The following is a 13994-nucleotide window of genomic DNA, read 5'->3' on the forward strand; positions in this document are numbered from 1 at the left end:
TACAATGTAATAGTTAGTTAGAATGACAATATATACGGAGACTGAGGGCACAGAGCTCAGATTAGAACTGGGAGGAAATGTTCACGGATGGCTTCCTAAAGGAACATTTGTCTGAATACAGACATAACCAATACATACAACTTAAAAAATGAGATACAAGACAAGAAACCCAGAATTGAGTATTCAGTCAGGAGGATCTCTCCTACTGAGAGGAGAGCAACTAGGTTGTAAGTAACTCAAGGGAGAACAAGAAGCCACCCTGACACCTTCTGTGTCATGACAGCCAGGGGCAGCCTTGGCTGGACAGAGCTCCTAGGTGTTCCCTGAAGAACAGACACTAGCTGACCTTGCCTTCACAAATGTGTTCACAACACACCAAAATGCAGTACATGTAGCTGTTGTTTATTCCTCTCTGAGCTTCCTGAAGGCCATGTGTGTAAGCATTTGAGAAAGGACAGATAGACTAGAAACGGACTACCAGAAAACAAAGCCCCACACATTCACTAAAATGGTATCCTCGTTCTTTACCTTCAATTTTAGAAAGAAACTATATTACTTCTGGTCCAAAAAGTAGTTATAAACTATGAAATTAAGATTTTTCTTTATTTTTCTGTATAAATCCTCATCTCTAAACCTGTTCCCACAACGTTGAGATGTACTATTTTTGGTGTTTCTAAGTCTGGTAATGACTGTAGGGTGCTACAGCTGTATCTGCTGCAGTTTAGGAAGGCTGAGTTGGGACCCTCTGCCTCACTGCCCTGGCTCTGACTTCAGGTAAAACTGTTCCTGTTTTCTAAAGAAATCCTGACATCATAATAACACCCAACTAAATGCTCCCATTCATCACAGGGAAGTATAACTCTGAAGCTTAATTCTCTTTCCACTTATATGACAACAATGTTAATTCTTCTATTGAGCCAGAGACATGGCACTTTTCTGGGATAGGCAAATGGAGCTGTTTCTAAAATGTTCCATCTTCTCTAAAGCTGTTGTCCAGAAGAGAAAGAATTGCTGATCTTGCCCCAGTGTGTACATTGGGCCAAAGGAAGAAGTAGGTTTTTCAAAGAATTGAAGTTTATTGTAAAAAAAAAAAAGTATTGATTCAGGGGCTGGGAAGGTGGCTCAGTGGTAGAGCGCTTGCCTTGCATGCATGAGGCCCTGGGTTCGATTCCTCAACACCACATAAGCAGGAAGAAAAAAGCCGGAAGTGGTGCTGTGGCTCAAGTGGTAGAGCGCTAGCGTTGAGCTGAAGAGCTGAGGGACAGCGCCCAGACCCAGAGTTCAGGCCCCACGACCGGACCCCCCCCCAAAAAAAAGTATTGATTCATAGGCAAAGAAATAACTATAAAGTTAGAGACAGAGGTTTTGAAATAGACAATTAGCCTAAATTATTAATGTAACCTAATATTTACATTAAAGCTAGACATGGCATGAAAATTGATGCATGCAACTTGGTATAGTGGCTCACACCTGTAACCCCAACATTCAAGAGGTAGAAGATAAAGACAAACCTGGGTTATATAGCAAGATGCTGTCTCAAAACAAAAACAAAACCAAGCAAACATGCATGATTGTCAACAAAGATGGGAAATTCCCTTGAAGTTTCAGTGATGGATTTTTTTTTCCTGTCATGGCAAAAAGTGAAATTTTCTTAGAACAACAGATGACAAAAGTACCTTTGGCCTGACACTCACATTGGTCATTACATATTTGTTGTAAAATGCACAAAGAATGCCTTCTATTTGCTTTCCCAGTAGTGGTGTAAATATCTAGCACATTCGTTGGGATAAAGCTGTTGTGAGTAAGGCACATGGAGAGACTTAGTTCATGATGAAGTGTCCTGAGATTCCTTCTTTCAAAACCTGTCACTCCCCAGAACAAAATCAGACTTTAATACAGTTCTCCCGGCTCCACTGGATGCCAAGAGCCACCAGTAGGGTGGTCTACTTTAGGCAAGCAATTAAAGAATGCATAGTCTGGAGTGAATTTAAAAAACAATCATAAAACTGGCTAAAAGTTGGTCTGCCTTATGTTATTATCATGAGCCAATGATTCTAAACAGTTTCAGTGTGCACATCCCCCGCCCTTCGGGGGGAGTTGGCTCTCTCTGTGTAACCCCTCTTCTCCCTGTTAAGTCATTGTCTGACACTCCAAATGAGGCAGATGTAGAATAAGCCACTGTCCTCAATATATAAGAGGTTATAAAACATTCCAAAATGATTAAAAGATAAGATTTGTATAGGTTCTGTATAACATTGCCCTCAGGCACCTGGTGCTGGGCAGAGCTCCTACCCATCTCTTTGCTGAAGGACAGACATTGACAGACATAAAGTTGTTTCCAACACACTGAAGGCAGCTGTTATTCATTCCTCTCTGAGCTTCCTTAAAGTAGCTGTGGAATGATGCTAGAGCTCTTTCTTTAAGGATACTCACTAGGCACAAGCACTGGTTAGAGACAATGGTGGGAACTATAACCAGCTCTGTCCTCCCTGAGCTTGCAGCTTGGGGCGAGAGAGAAATGACACCAATGGTTGCAGCACTGCAACTGTGACAAGTCAAGAGAGAGCAGAAGGGACATGCTGGTTTTAATTAGAAAGATTCAAGAAGGCCTTTTTTGAAGGCCTTTCCTCAAGTCTTTGTCATACCACACACTAAGAAACAAAGAGAAAAATAATGAGAAATATTGCAGCTAGTCAGATGAGGTCTTGAATCTTTAGGATAAGAGCCAGCTTGAGGGTCAAATCCAAGTCCTCCTAGCACAACAGTAGTTCTGTCCAGTATTCGTTCTATGGATACCTGCGGATTCTCTCCTTACATCAGTAGTTCCCAGCCCTGTGTGTCCATTGCAATCACCTGGGATTTATTTTTTTCTTAAGCACAAAAATACTCATGTCCAGACCACACTCTGTACCAATTAAATCAGAATCCTGGAAGGTAGGGGACCAATAGGTTAAAAGAGAAAACATCGCCCATGATTCTAATATGTAGCCATGATAGGGAATTATTGCCTCAGATGAATACTTCAGTATATACACTTAGTTCTATAATAGTGATTCAAAATTTTACATTATAAAACTTCAGAACAAAAAATGGGTTACACTGGTCAGATATATGTTAGCAATGGTCTGAGCTCCTTGAACTTTGTGTACTTTCCATTTCTGTGCCATTGACGGGAACAGACAACAGCGAGAAGAGATAATTTCTTGGACTCTGGAGTCAGTTTAGGTGTCAAAGGGCCCAGGGCCATGAGAGTTTGATGCAGATGTGAACATAACAGCTCAGAAAAGAAGCAAGTTTCTGGCTTCCTCTCTTTACTTTCCAGTCTCCTCCAGTCCTCCTCTCCTTTCTTTTCCACTGCTGCTTAATATAACCTCAGAAATTATGAGGCTTTATATGAAACTTATAAAGCATATTCAAATCTTAGATAATGGGATATTTTTGTGCTTTAAATGCATGAAAAGCATTGTGAGCACCTTAACATGTAAGCAGAATAAATGTATTTTTGCAACTAATGTTGAAAATAGCCTTAGGCATCTGGTGTGTATGAATGTGTATACATAGAACATGCATAATAAACATATTCTACCTTATGAATATTTATACACAAGATACACATATATATATTGAATATAGGCATACATATGTAAATAGTAGCCCTTGTAAACTATATGCAAATCAGTCTTACAAGCATATGTATCATGGTTCATCAGGAATATAATAAACCTACCACAGAATTTAACATATTTTCTGGGCACGGGTGGCTCACGCATGTAATCCTAGCTACTAAGGTGGCTGAGATCTGATAATCATGGTTCAAAGCCAGCCCGAGCAGGAAAGTCCATGAGACTTATCTCAATTAACCACCAGAAAACTGGAAGTGGCACTGTGGCTCAAGTGGTAGAGCACTTGCCTTGAGCTGAAGAGCTGAAGGACAGTGTCCATGCCCAGAGTTCAAGCCCATGACCAACCAAAAACATAAATGGAATTTAACATATTTTGAGGTGGCATTTTTCTACAGAATTGTTTATGGCAGGATCTACGTACTATCCTGACATTTTTTTCCCCCTTCACTTAAATGTTCGTAAAGTGTCAGCTAAAAGTAAATCACAGGATGGACGTGGTAGAATTTGAATGAGGAAATAGATAGAATCCCTTCCTTTAAGAGACCTAGACTTCTCACAGTGGCTTGAAGTTTTTGTTAAGAAGAATCTAATATTGTACACTCCATTTACATGTAGCTTACAGCTTTCTTAAAATCTCCTTTTGTTTCAACACTCCACTGATCCCTCCATCAGCTAGGGTTTAAAATGGGTCTTCTTCGAACTATGCGGTCCTGCACTCAAAAGTAACTGCAGAAGCCGGGTGCCAGTGGCGCACACCTGTAATCCTAGCTACTCAGGAGGCTGAGATCTGAGGATTGAGGTTCAAAGCCAGCCCAGGCAGGAAAGTCCCTGAGAATCTTATCTCCAATAAATCACTAGAAAACCAGAAGTGGCACTGTGGCTCAAGTGGTAGAGCGCTCGCTTTGAGCTGAAGAGTACAAGGACAGCACCTAAGCCCAGAGTTCAAGCCCCACGACTGACAAAAAAAAAAAAAAGTAACTAAAGAGTAGTTCTGGAGCACTGAGAAAAACCATTGCTGGTTTCAGTCATCTTGACAGCCACTGGACATGCACAACACTCACTTTTCCCCCCCGTCACACATTGCCAGTCCTGTAATGTCATTTTTAGTTTACTCTGATTTGATAAGGGAAAAGGGTACAATAAAAAGGCACCAAGTCCCAGAGATGTTCAAAAATCTCAAAACTGAAATGAAGGCAGGATGATCTCTTTCCCCCCACAAATTCAACTATTACTGCCTATGACATTCCACAACCAAATTCCATCCAGCTTCCTCCCTGCAATAAGTAGCAGAGGTTTTTATTAAAAATAAGCGATTCATTCTCATGTGTGCAAAACATCTATGCCTCCCTAAAATGACATTCCATGGGTGGCTGGGGACATCTGAGTGCCACTCAGCAGGGCAGAAGGAAAACAACCCATAAGCATTGTCATCCGTATGCCACCGACTATGCGCATTGTCTTTCGCGCCCTCAGCCCATACATCACAACAGGTAGTTCTCAGCTGTTCCCTTGGTGCCAGACATACATTTTATCTAAAGAGACAGCAGACAGAACTACCTGCTGCTTCCTGTGCGGCTCTCCCTGTGTTTCTCTCCTTTTTCCAACTTCACTGGGGCTTTTAAAAATCAGCTGGCAGGGAGCCAGGAGCTCATCATTTTAATGCAGTGCAAAATGGAATATGCATAATTATATGCAAGCCATATGTGAGGGAGACAGCTCAGCTGTGAATTTCAGGAGGCCAGGAAAGAGAGAGAGAGAGAGAGAGCAGTTAGGACTAAGAAGAGATGCGAGCAGAGCCAGAGTGCAAGTGTCACTCTAATGAATGGTCTAATGAGTGTGCTGCAGACACGCCCCCTTCTACCTACCCCTGCCTGCATGCCAACTCCAAACCAGAAATGGATGGAGATTAGAAAGAGAAGACTGTATGCCAGTGGTATTGCTAATGGGTTCTGTTAATGTCTCCATTTAAACTTCAGCTTTCTTAATTAACAGTGTAGATCAAAATAACCAGTAACTTTAATGCAGCTTCTTAATTAAATCTAGTTTTTACTGCATTTGATTGAAGAATCATTGTTCTTACTAGATCATCGCTCCTTTCAGATCTTTGTTTAAAAATTGAGAGGAATCAGTTTATCTCTAATAATATTACAATGCAAGATATAATGATGCAAATTGCTTTTCTTATGGCCTTGCTATTAGAATTTCTTAAAAGTGCATTATCTAGAGATTGCTTAAGCATGCCAAAAAAGTTTAAACACGTATGTATGTCATATATCTTAAATGTGCAATGAACAGTGTGTTGTGCACTGGAAGAGTAAAGTGGTGGTAATTTCCAACAAAATTAGTTGATTTGGATTTGCTTTATGCTATTTTAAATGTTACCCCACAAGTGAATTTGCACGTTAAGACTAAACAACGTAAAGAAAAAAAATCCCAAATTTTGATATCTAAAAGGCGTACTGCGTATTTAAACAAACTTCTTAATGATGTTGTTATTTCTGGATTCCCGTTTGTTTAATGGTCTGAGCTGTTATGCTTTTAGCTTTTTTTTTTCTTCTTCCATTATTTGTAAGTCCCTAAATAGGCCATTATATTTCCCTTCAGGCTAGAGATGAAGATGGACATGCTGAAAATTTTCCCCAGCAGCACTATGCTAAGGAAACTCCAAGGCTTGCCTTCAAGAATAACTGCGAACTACTTGTAAGAATAATATACTTACAACAAGTCTAGAATGTTACTTTAGCACAGTGAAAACAGTTTTTGAAAGGGTTTGTTCGTGATAACATAATTTATGAAATATTATAGTTTTTTCCTGTATAGAGTTCTAAGTGCTAATTTTGATATCACTGACTATTAATTATAAGGTCTCAAACTGTTTGCAAATCTTTTCTGATGATAGAGCTTGAATGGCCCTGTATTTATCAGCTTGTTTTGTATAGTAGTTTATAAGAAGCCCCTTGGAGAATGGCTAGTAAAGTTAAAAATATAAAGACACTTGATATATGTAGCTTTGGGAAAACAAACAAATAACAAAAACCTCACCCCACCCCTCCTCCTACATCCTAATTGTGCACTATTGTAGGAGACAACTGTTGTAATATTTTGTTCTGCTAGAAAAGATAGCAGACTTGACACACAGTACTCCCTTTAGAGTTCAAGTATTGCTCGAGTCCCTTGCCAAGCCTGGTCGTCTCTCCTCTGCATAAGGAGTCAAAGCAGTGACAGAATGGGGGGCTGTTTACGAATCGTGAGAAAGAGGGCATCAGCTGTGACACAAACTCGGTTCCAACGCAGGGTTAATTTGCTGTTCATTTTAGCATTTACAGCGAGACAAGATGAAAAGCGAGTAGGAATGCCTATTATATTTCTATTAAATGAATCTGTTGGGACCTAATGTTCTTGATTAGCTTTTGAAAATGAGTGCTCCGCAATGCATTTTCTGTTTACCTAAAGTAAACAGAAAATGAATTGTCATTTATTTAGAGCTTCAAGCGCTGCTTTTGAAAAGCAAAGCTTTGTGAGGAATCTAGCTATGTTGTCCCTAAATGTTCTTTTCCTTTTCAATTGCATTTAAAGCAAAACATTTGCTACAACTAAATGAAAACAGGGGAAGAGAATGAGGATGCTCAGTTGTTGTATTTTGAGGTAGTTTAATTTCTGTTCAGTTTTTTGGCCAGATTCAGTTTAGCTCTGCCAGGCCTCTGCACTAGGAAGTCCCATGTGTAATAGCCTTTGGATTCAGTTCTAATACCAACTGTTCATTAGAAACAAAGGGTCCAAAGAGCAGCAGAAGAGAGAAAAATACAGGTCTTACCCTTTCTAGCCACAGAAGCTACATGTTGACAGCAAGAGCCTTCTATTCCTGGCCACAGTCTCCATAGGTACAATAGGGCTACTTTCTTGTAAGAGCAGTTCCTAGACCCACCAATCCACCAGCAGTTTCACTGCTTATAATACATGCCATCTTTTGAGTCAAAAGCTAACTCACCTGGTATTTTATTTTAGGGGCTCTTCAACTGCCCATTAGTGTTGCCTGTTTTGGAGAAACCCTTTTCATTTCAGTTTTAATCTTTCTCTCCATAATTGTGGCTAGGTCAGAGAGCCATTTATGCTATGTTTTGAGAATCAGAATGCTTTGGCGGGGGGGGGGGGGGGTAGCTTCCATTGTTAAAGAGAAATTGTTGAGCCTGATGTGCCATATTTAATTTTTTCTATTAATTTTTCTATTTTCAATTGTTTTTTTTTCTATTTTCAATTTATTTATTTCTATCTTTTGAATCCCAGTTATGGTCAATTTATACTGAAGGAAGTAAAAAAATATATGTGAACATCATTTCCACTTATTTTTAGAGGAAATAGATGTTTTATCATTGCTGTGCTTACACAGAACATCGTGTTGGCAGTATTTTAGACAGATTTGGTACAATCTTCATCCTCCTAGTTACTGTTAAAGTGCTTTTATTTTGTTCAGCATATTTTCCTGTGATAAAAGAAAAAGAAGAGTAAAGACAAAACACAAGTATGCTTATTTCTCCAAGGAGAAATTTAAGTTTTTTTTTTTTCAGCTACAGGAGATGTGATGGCATTTGGCTTTTATGAAGCCTTGAGAAGTTATATGCTTCCGTGTGAGAAAAAAAAAAAAAGATTTGTTCATTCTGAAGAGAGAAGTAGGAAGTCCTTGGAGTTTTCTTAGTGTAGCTTAGAGCAGATTTTGAGAGAATCTGTCAGAGAAGATTGCAAACTCTACTCCAAAGTGCCTTTTTAGCTCAAGGGTGGTTCTGCCATCTTTTAGCACAGCTCACTGTAGGCAGAACAGCTGCCAGTTGGGAAAGAAGGAGAAAGCATTGAGGGTACAGAGTTCTTCTGGGATCCCAGCTGATCTGGAGCACATAACCACATGTCTCCAGATATGGCCTCAGGCATTGACAGAGAGTGCCCTGGCCAGGTAGTCAAGACATTATCTCAACTTTATTATTAACTCTTGGATGTCTCTGCCTTCCTCTCCCTCTGCTCCTTGGAAGAGGCAGGAATATTAAGTAACCTAAAGAAAAGCAAAGTAAAATCAATGCCTGGAATGCACAAGTACGTGTACAATCAGAAAGTACCCACAAAGAAAGCCTTGACTGATAGGAAAATCTGTCATGCAACTGTAGATTTCTTGTAAGCTATCCCAAACTGTAATATTTGCCTTCATACTTAATCTACAACACAGATGACAAGATATCTAGCTTGATGGCCAAGACTCCTTAGTTAGAAATTGTGCTAACTCCATTGTTAATCTTTTTATTGTTATTTTATTGTTATTTCCCTCAACAAATTGTTCATAGTAAGTGGGATTGGATTAGGAGCTAGAGAGAAAGGAGGTCCTTAAGCCCATTTTGAGTTCACGTCTTTTCATCAGCCAGTTCATTTTCAATTCTTGAAAGTTTGGTAAGGGTAAGTCCTTATAGAAATAGGGCATAAGATGGGTCCTTGGAGGGAAAAGACCTACGGCTAAAAGAAGAGGGATGTTGAGAGGTTTGGGAGAAGAAAATAAACACCACTGAGCCTACTTCCCACATTTTCTTAGACCCCATCTAGAAAATACCTGTGTTGGGGAGGAAGGCCAGACTAGAAGCACAGAATACCAGCATCTAGTGTAATATTGTTCAGCTCAAGAGAAACCAGGACTAGGAAATCCTGAAAGAAATAAAAGAAGAGAAAATCAGTTTGCTCTCAGTTTCAGATTCCCAAGTCATTGCCCCAAATCCCTATGGCTTTTCCTGGGGCTGATAAGGGTAAGTGTTTTGCAGAGAGAGTGGGAGGGAGCCCGCAGCTGGGAGACTAAATAAAAATAGCACAGAAAAGAATTCTTTCTGGTCACTTACAATGCCAGTATAAGGAGAAGATGAAAACTATTTTTGTTTTGTGGCCTTGTAAACGGAGATGATGGGGAGGAGAGAGCTTTGGCTGTTCTGCGGGCCATTTTCGACCTCACTTCTTTGTGGAGGCGGGCAGGTGGAATTAGAAGACTTGCTATACTCCTTCAGCTGTGGGAATGTCTGTATTAATGAGGTATTCAGTTAATAACACTTTCCCAGGCAACTTCTATACATAAGGCTGTATTAAACAATGCAGATGGAGACATGAGATAGAAAAAGAGATACTCACTTTCTTGAGGAGCTTATAATTTAGTAGAAAGAGCAAGTGTATGCAGAATGGTAGTAATCCTGTGGTGAGCTCTCAGGTGAAAAGGTCAAAAGTTTGCCCAACTTAGACTTCATAACTGAGAACCATAAAAAGTCTTCAAAATTTTCATGATCTATCTGATCTGAGAACACATTGGATTTATAGTTGACCTATTGGATCTCTCCTCTCCGAGCTTCCGATCTTCTTCTGTAAAATATGTGATAAGAAAAGGCAGTAACTTTAGAAGATTTTGTAAGGATTGAAAATGATGACATATTTAAAGCACTTGGCACATAGCAAGCCAGATTAACATAGTCAGTCCAGATTAACTGCAGTTATTCTTCTTATGATTGTGAATGTTACTACTTAGTGAGTGGTGTCCCAAGAGTATGAGCAAAGTTCTGGTATAAAAAGCAGGATGAGATTATTTCTTTATGCAGCCATTGAAGATCAAAAGGAGGATACCTTTGCCCTAGGCTTTATAGGAGTTAAGACTTTTATAGCTCCATCTGGCATGTGAGGGAAGGGATAATTCAAGCAAAGGAAAATATAATGGGCAAAGGCACAGAGGTAGAAAATTGCAGGCCAGGTGCTTTACACCTTGGTTAGCATTTTAGTTGACCAACTGTACAGTACCTAAAGTGTCGACAGGCAGGCAAGTCCATTTGCAAAGGGTCCCAATAACTGCTCCATCCTGTTGAGTCTGCATCTGCATAGTTCTATTTGGTGGCAGATTTGTGGAAAGTTATTTTTAGCATAGACAAAATTAGAGCAGTAAGAATTGTATAATGTACCCCCATGTATCTTTAACTCAGTTTCAAGAATTACCAACTCAAGATTAATCTTGCTTCCCTTTTTCCTCTATCTCCTTCTTCTTTTGATAGAGTATTACGAGCATATGTTTTTCTTTTAGAAGGGAAGGATTTAGAAAAAATTTAGCTTCCTCTTCTCTAGCTAGAGATTCCATTGATACCAACTCAATTGGGAGTTGGATCTGGGCAGTTATGTTTACATAAAACAAATGACTCTTGGTTGTATACTGCTCTTAGTCTGTAAGTTTCAGACAGTCAGACCACATTCAGAAAGCCATAAAGGTAAAGGGCACAGTACCTGAGTTGGCTCGAATCTTCTTTGCTCCCAGCCTCTGGTTCTAAATGTATCTATTTTTAACATAAGGCCAGATCTCCTTGTAGGCAAGCTCAATCCATAAATACATGTTAGCCCATCTCAGCAATGAAAGGGAAATTCTGGATTACCATTGTATTTGACACTGCTAGAACTTTCCTGCTAGAGCATGAGAACCCTAAAAGGGTGATAAGGACTGCCACATTTCATTTGACACTTAATAGGCTTTTCAAAATAGGTGTAATATGTTCCCTTTAATACTGTTCTTCCAACCAAAGGCTGTAAATTCAACTTGAATGTAGATGGTTACTTTTATGTCATAGCTGAATAGCACAGTCATAGAAAGTCCGAATTCATGGTGACACACACAAACTCTTATCATAGTAAAAAACACATCATAGGACATATGCATGTATATTGTACTGTATCCCATGCAATAGTAATTGTAATAGGCCCAGAGGTGTAGGGTGATCTATTTGCTGTCTAGAGAAAGCTGGCTTTTTTCACCATTATCCCCATCTTCCCTCCAGATTTATGGAGTCTGTGGCTAGTTTTGTGCTCCCATAGTGATCTGAATTATTTTTGTTAGACAAATAGCACACTCTGGGAATAAAAGTATCAATCTTGGACTATGCCATTTCTAGTCATTCCAACAGGAGTGGCATAATTGGACTCTCCAGCAATTATTTTTATGTTAACACAGGCAAAACACGTGGATGCCACTTGTGTTGTCCTATTGCATCTGCCACGGCTTCTCTTTGTTCTCCATCCATGTTTCTCTCTCTCTCTCTCTCTCTCTCTCTCCTCTCCTCTCTCTCTCTCTCTTCCCTCTTTCCTCCCATTTCTGTGGTTTAGGCCCTTTCCTCCTCCTTGTGCAAAGTGGATTACCCAACCATGCAACCCTATTTTAACTCTTTAGTTTCTTTGTTTGTGGGAAAAGTAACCTGGGAAATGTCTGCTCCAAGACAGGGGCTTTTGATGGTAAGAAATTTTATTTGATTGGAGGCCCTTGTTTCCTAGAAGGCTTCTTTGTCGAAGACCAGTGGATATTTGCCTTTCTAGCTTCAAACACATAAAGGTCTGAGGCACAATGATTTGTTTTTCACTCTGGCTTCTGACACAGTACATCCAGTAGTTCTTACAGCTGGAGAGACTATGTGTTTTTTCTAATCACACCTTGTGGCTTGGTAGATAACAGCAAAGTCTTAACCTTTGCTTTTCATATATGTCAGCTGTTCACCAGGTAACTTTCTTGCTTTCTAGTGTCTCTATCAATACAAGGATAAATATAGGACCTAACCATCTCATAAGTATTGTTTTGGAGAGTAAACAGGATCATATATATCTGAAACACTTCATATGCCTGAAACATAGCAAAAGCTCAATAAATAGTAGTCGTGTCCAAACAGTATTTTTGAAGAAGAATCTAAAAGATTATTCTAGTATTGTAGTAAAAAATATGGGCTGTTAAAACAGTTTTTCTCACAGTTTGGTTTCTGCAACTCCACCCACTGGCTATTTGGCCTTGAGCAAATTATTGAATCTCTGTATCTGTGCCCTTGGCTATAACAATAGTAGCTATCTGAAAAGGTTGGTGTGTGAGGTCTAAATAAATGAGATCAGCTGGGTGCCGGTAGCTCACACCTGTAATCCTAGCTACTCAGGAGGCTGAGAGCTGAGCGTTGCAGTTTGAAGCCAGCCAGGGCACAAAAGTCCACGTGAGAGACTAATCTCCAATTAACCACTCAAAAATTAGAAGTGGAGCTGTGGCTCAAAGTGGTAGAGTGCTAGCCTTGGGCAAAAGAGCTCAGGAACAGAACCTAGGCCTGGGTTTAAGCAAAAATAAAAAATAAATAAGGTCCTGTAAAAGCTTAGGAAACGCATTTGCCAATTAATCAATATTACTATGATTATGACTATTACTCCAAAATTGCTTACTTTCAGGCACATCAAAAACTACCTAGTTAATAGGATTAGTTAATATATTATCTGAAAGTTTTTCATGTGCAGTTTCCTTGTGAATAAGGTTAGAAACAAACAGTTAATTCATGGAGCTAACCTTCAAAAAAAACAACTCTCAAGGAATATGCTCTACATAATCTGAGACCTCTTCATCCTGCCTAAACATGTAATAGTAAAATTATTCATCTTAGAGGATTGGCTTCAACGGTATACGATTGTAATCCTAATATTTGGAAGGTGGATTTGTTCATTAGAGGCCAACCTGGGCCTACTGAGTGAATTTCAGGTCAGCCAGACTACATAGCAAGACCCTGTCCAAAAAAAAAAAAGGAAAATTCAATCTGTATCAGAATACTACCTTCATTAGCAATGAACGGGCCCCTGATAGTGTATATAAAGGAGACAACTATCCTGTGTGAGCACTCTCCAGTGAACCAGTCCCATACTTGGTCTTTATAGGCCTTTGTTCTCATCTGAACTTGCTAAGTAGATGATGTTGTTTTCACTTATGAAAATGCATTTCTTGCTTCAAGAGATGGGATGCAATCCAGTGGCCAGGTCCAGAGCTGGGGTCTGACTCACATCTCGAACCACATGCCCAGTCCTGAGAGCAGGCCAGCACTGCTCTTGCCTTCTCAGGTTAGGGCAAGTCTTATCATTTATTTATTTTTTTACCCTGGGGCTAGAGAAAGACTTCAAGCTCTAGGATTGAAGTAATTAAGAAATTAGTTTGGAATCATTTTTATAATAAAAATTCTTGGTCAACTTTTGAGGCCTCAAAGAACATCTATGAGTAAGCTATTAGTAAGGTACATCAATGTTGGAGAATTCCCAATACATAACAAATTGTGAGAAATCAAGCCAAAGTATGTATCTTTTCTTTCTGATTCCACCCCTTTTATCATTCTTCCTCATCTCTCCCAACCCTACCCCTCCATTCCATCTTCTGAATTTTGTAGGATATGCATTAAATTTTATGACTGCGTTCTCCCCCTTTCTCTCTTCATTTGTATGCCTGCTCTCGTTGGCCTTATTTATCCCCCACCTTTCAAATAACCATTTTGTTGGACTATGTTAGCCTTTTTAATGAATTGCACAGCTTGAACTCTCTCCAGA

The 13994-nt window shown here is 39.5% G+C and overlaps 1 protein-coding gene across 1 annotated transcript in view; it reads left to right on the forward strand.

Annotated features, from left to right (window-relative positions):
* The window catches only part of LOC122118395 (sine oculis binding protein homolog), a 174082-nt gene that overhangs the window by 96721 nt on the left and 63367 nt on the right, over positions 1 to 13994 (forward strand). The window contains exon 5 of the mRNA XM_042692372.1: positions 6228 to 6323. Within this exon, the coding sequence (XP_042548306.1) occupies positions 6228 to 6323 (96 nt within the window). The remainder of the gene's footprint in view (positions 1 to 6227; positions 6324 to 13994) is intronic.

Source organism: Dipodomys spectabilis, unplaced genomic scaffold, assembly GCF_019054845.1.
Source record: "Dipodomys spectabilis isolate Male_0828 unplaced genomic scaffold, ASM1905484v1 ptg000001l, whole genome shotgun sequence".
Lineage (NCBI taxonomy): Eukaryota > Metazoa > Chordata > Mammalia > Rodentia > Heteromyidae > Dipodomys > Dipodomys spectabilis.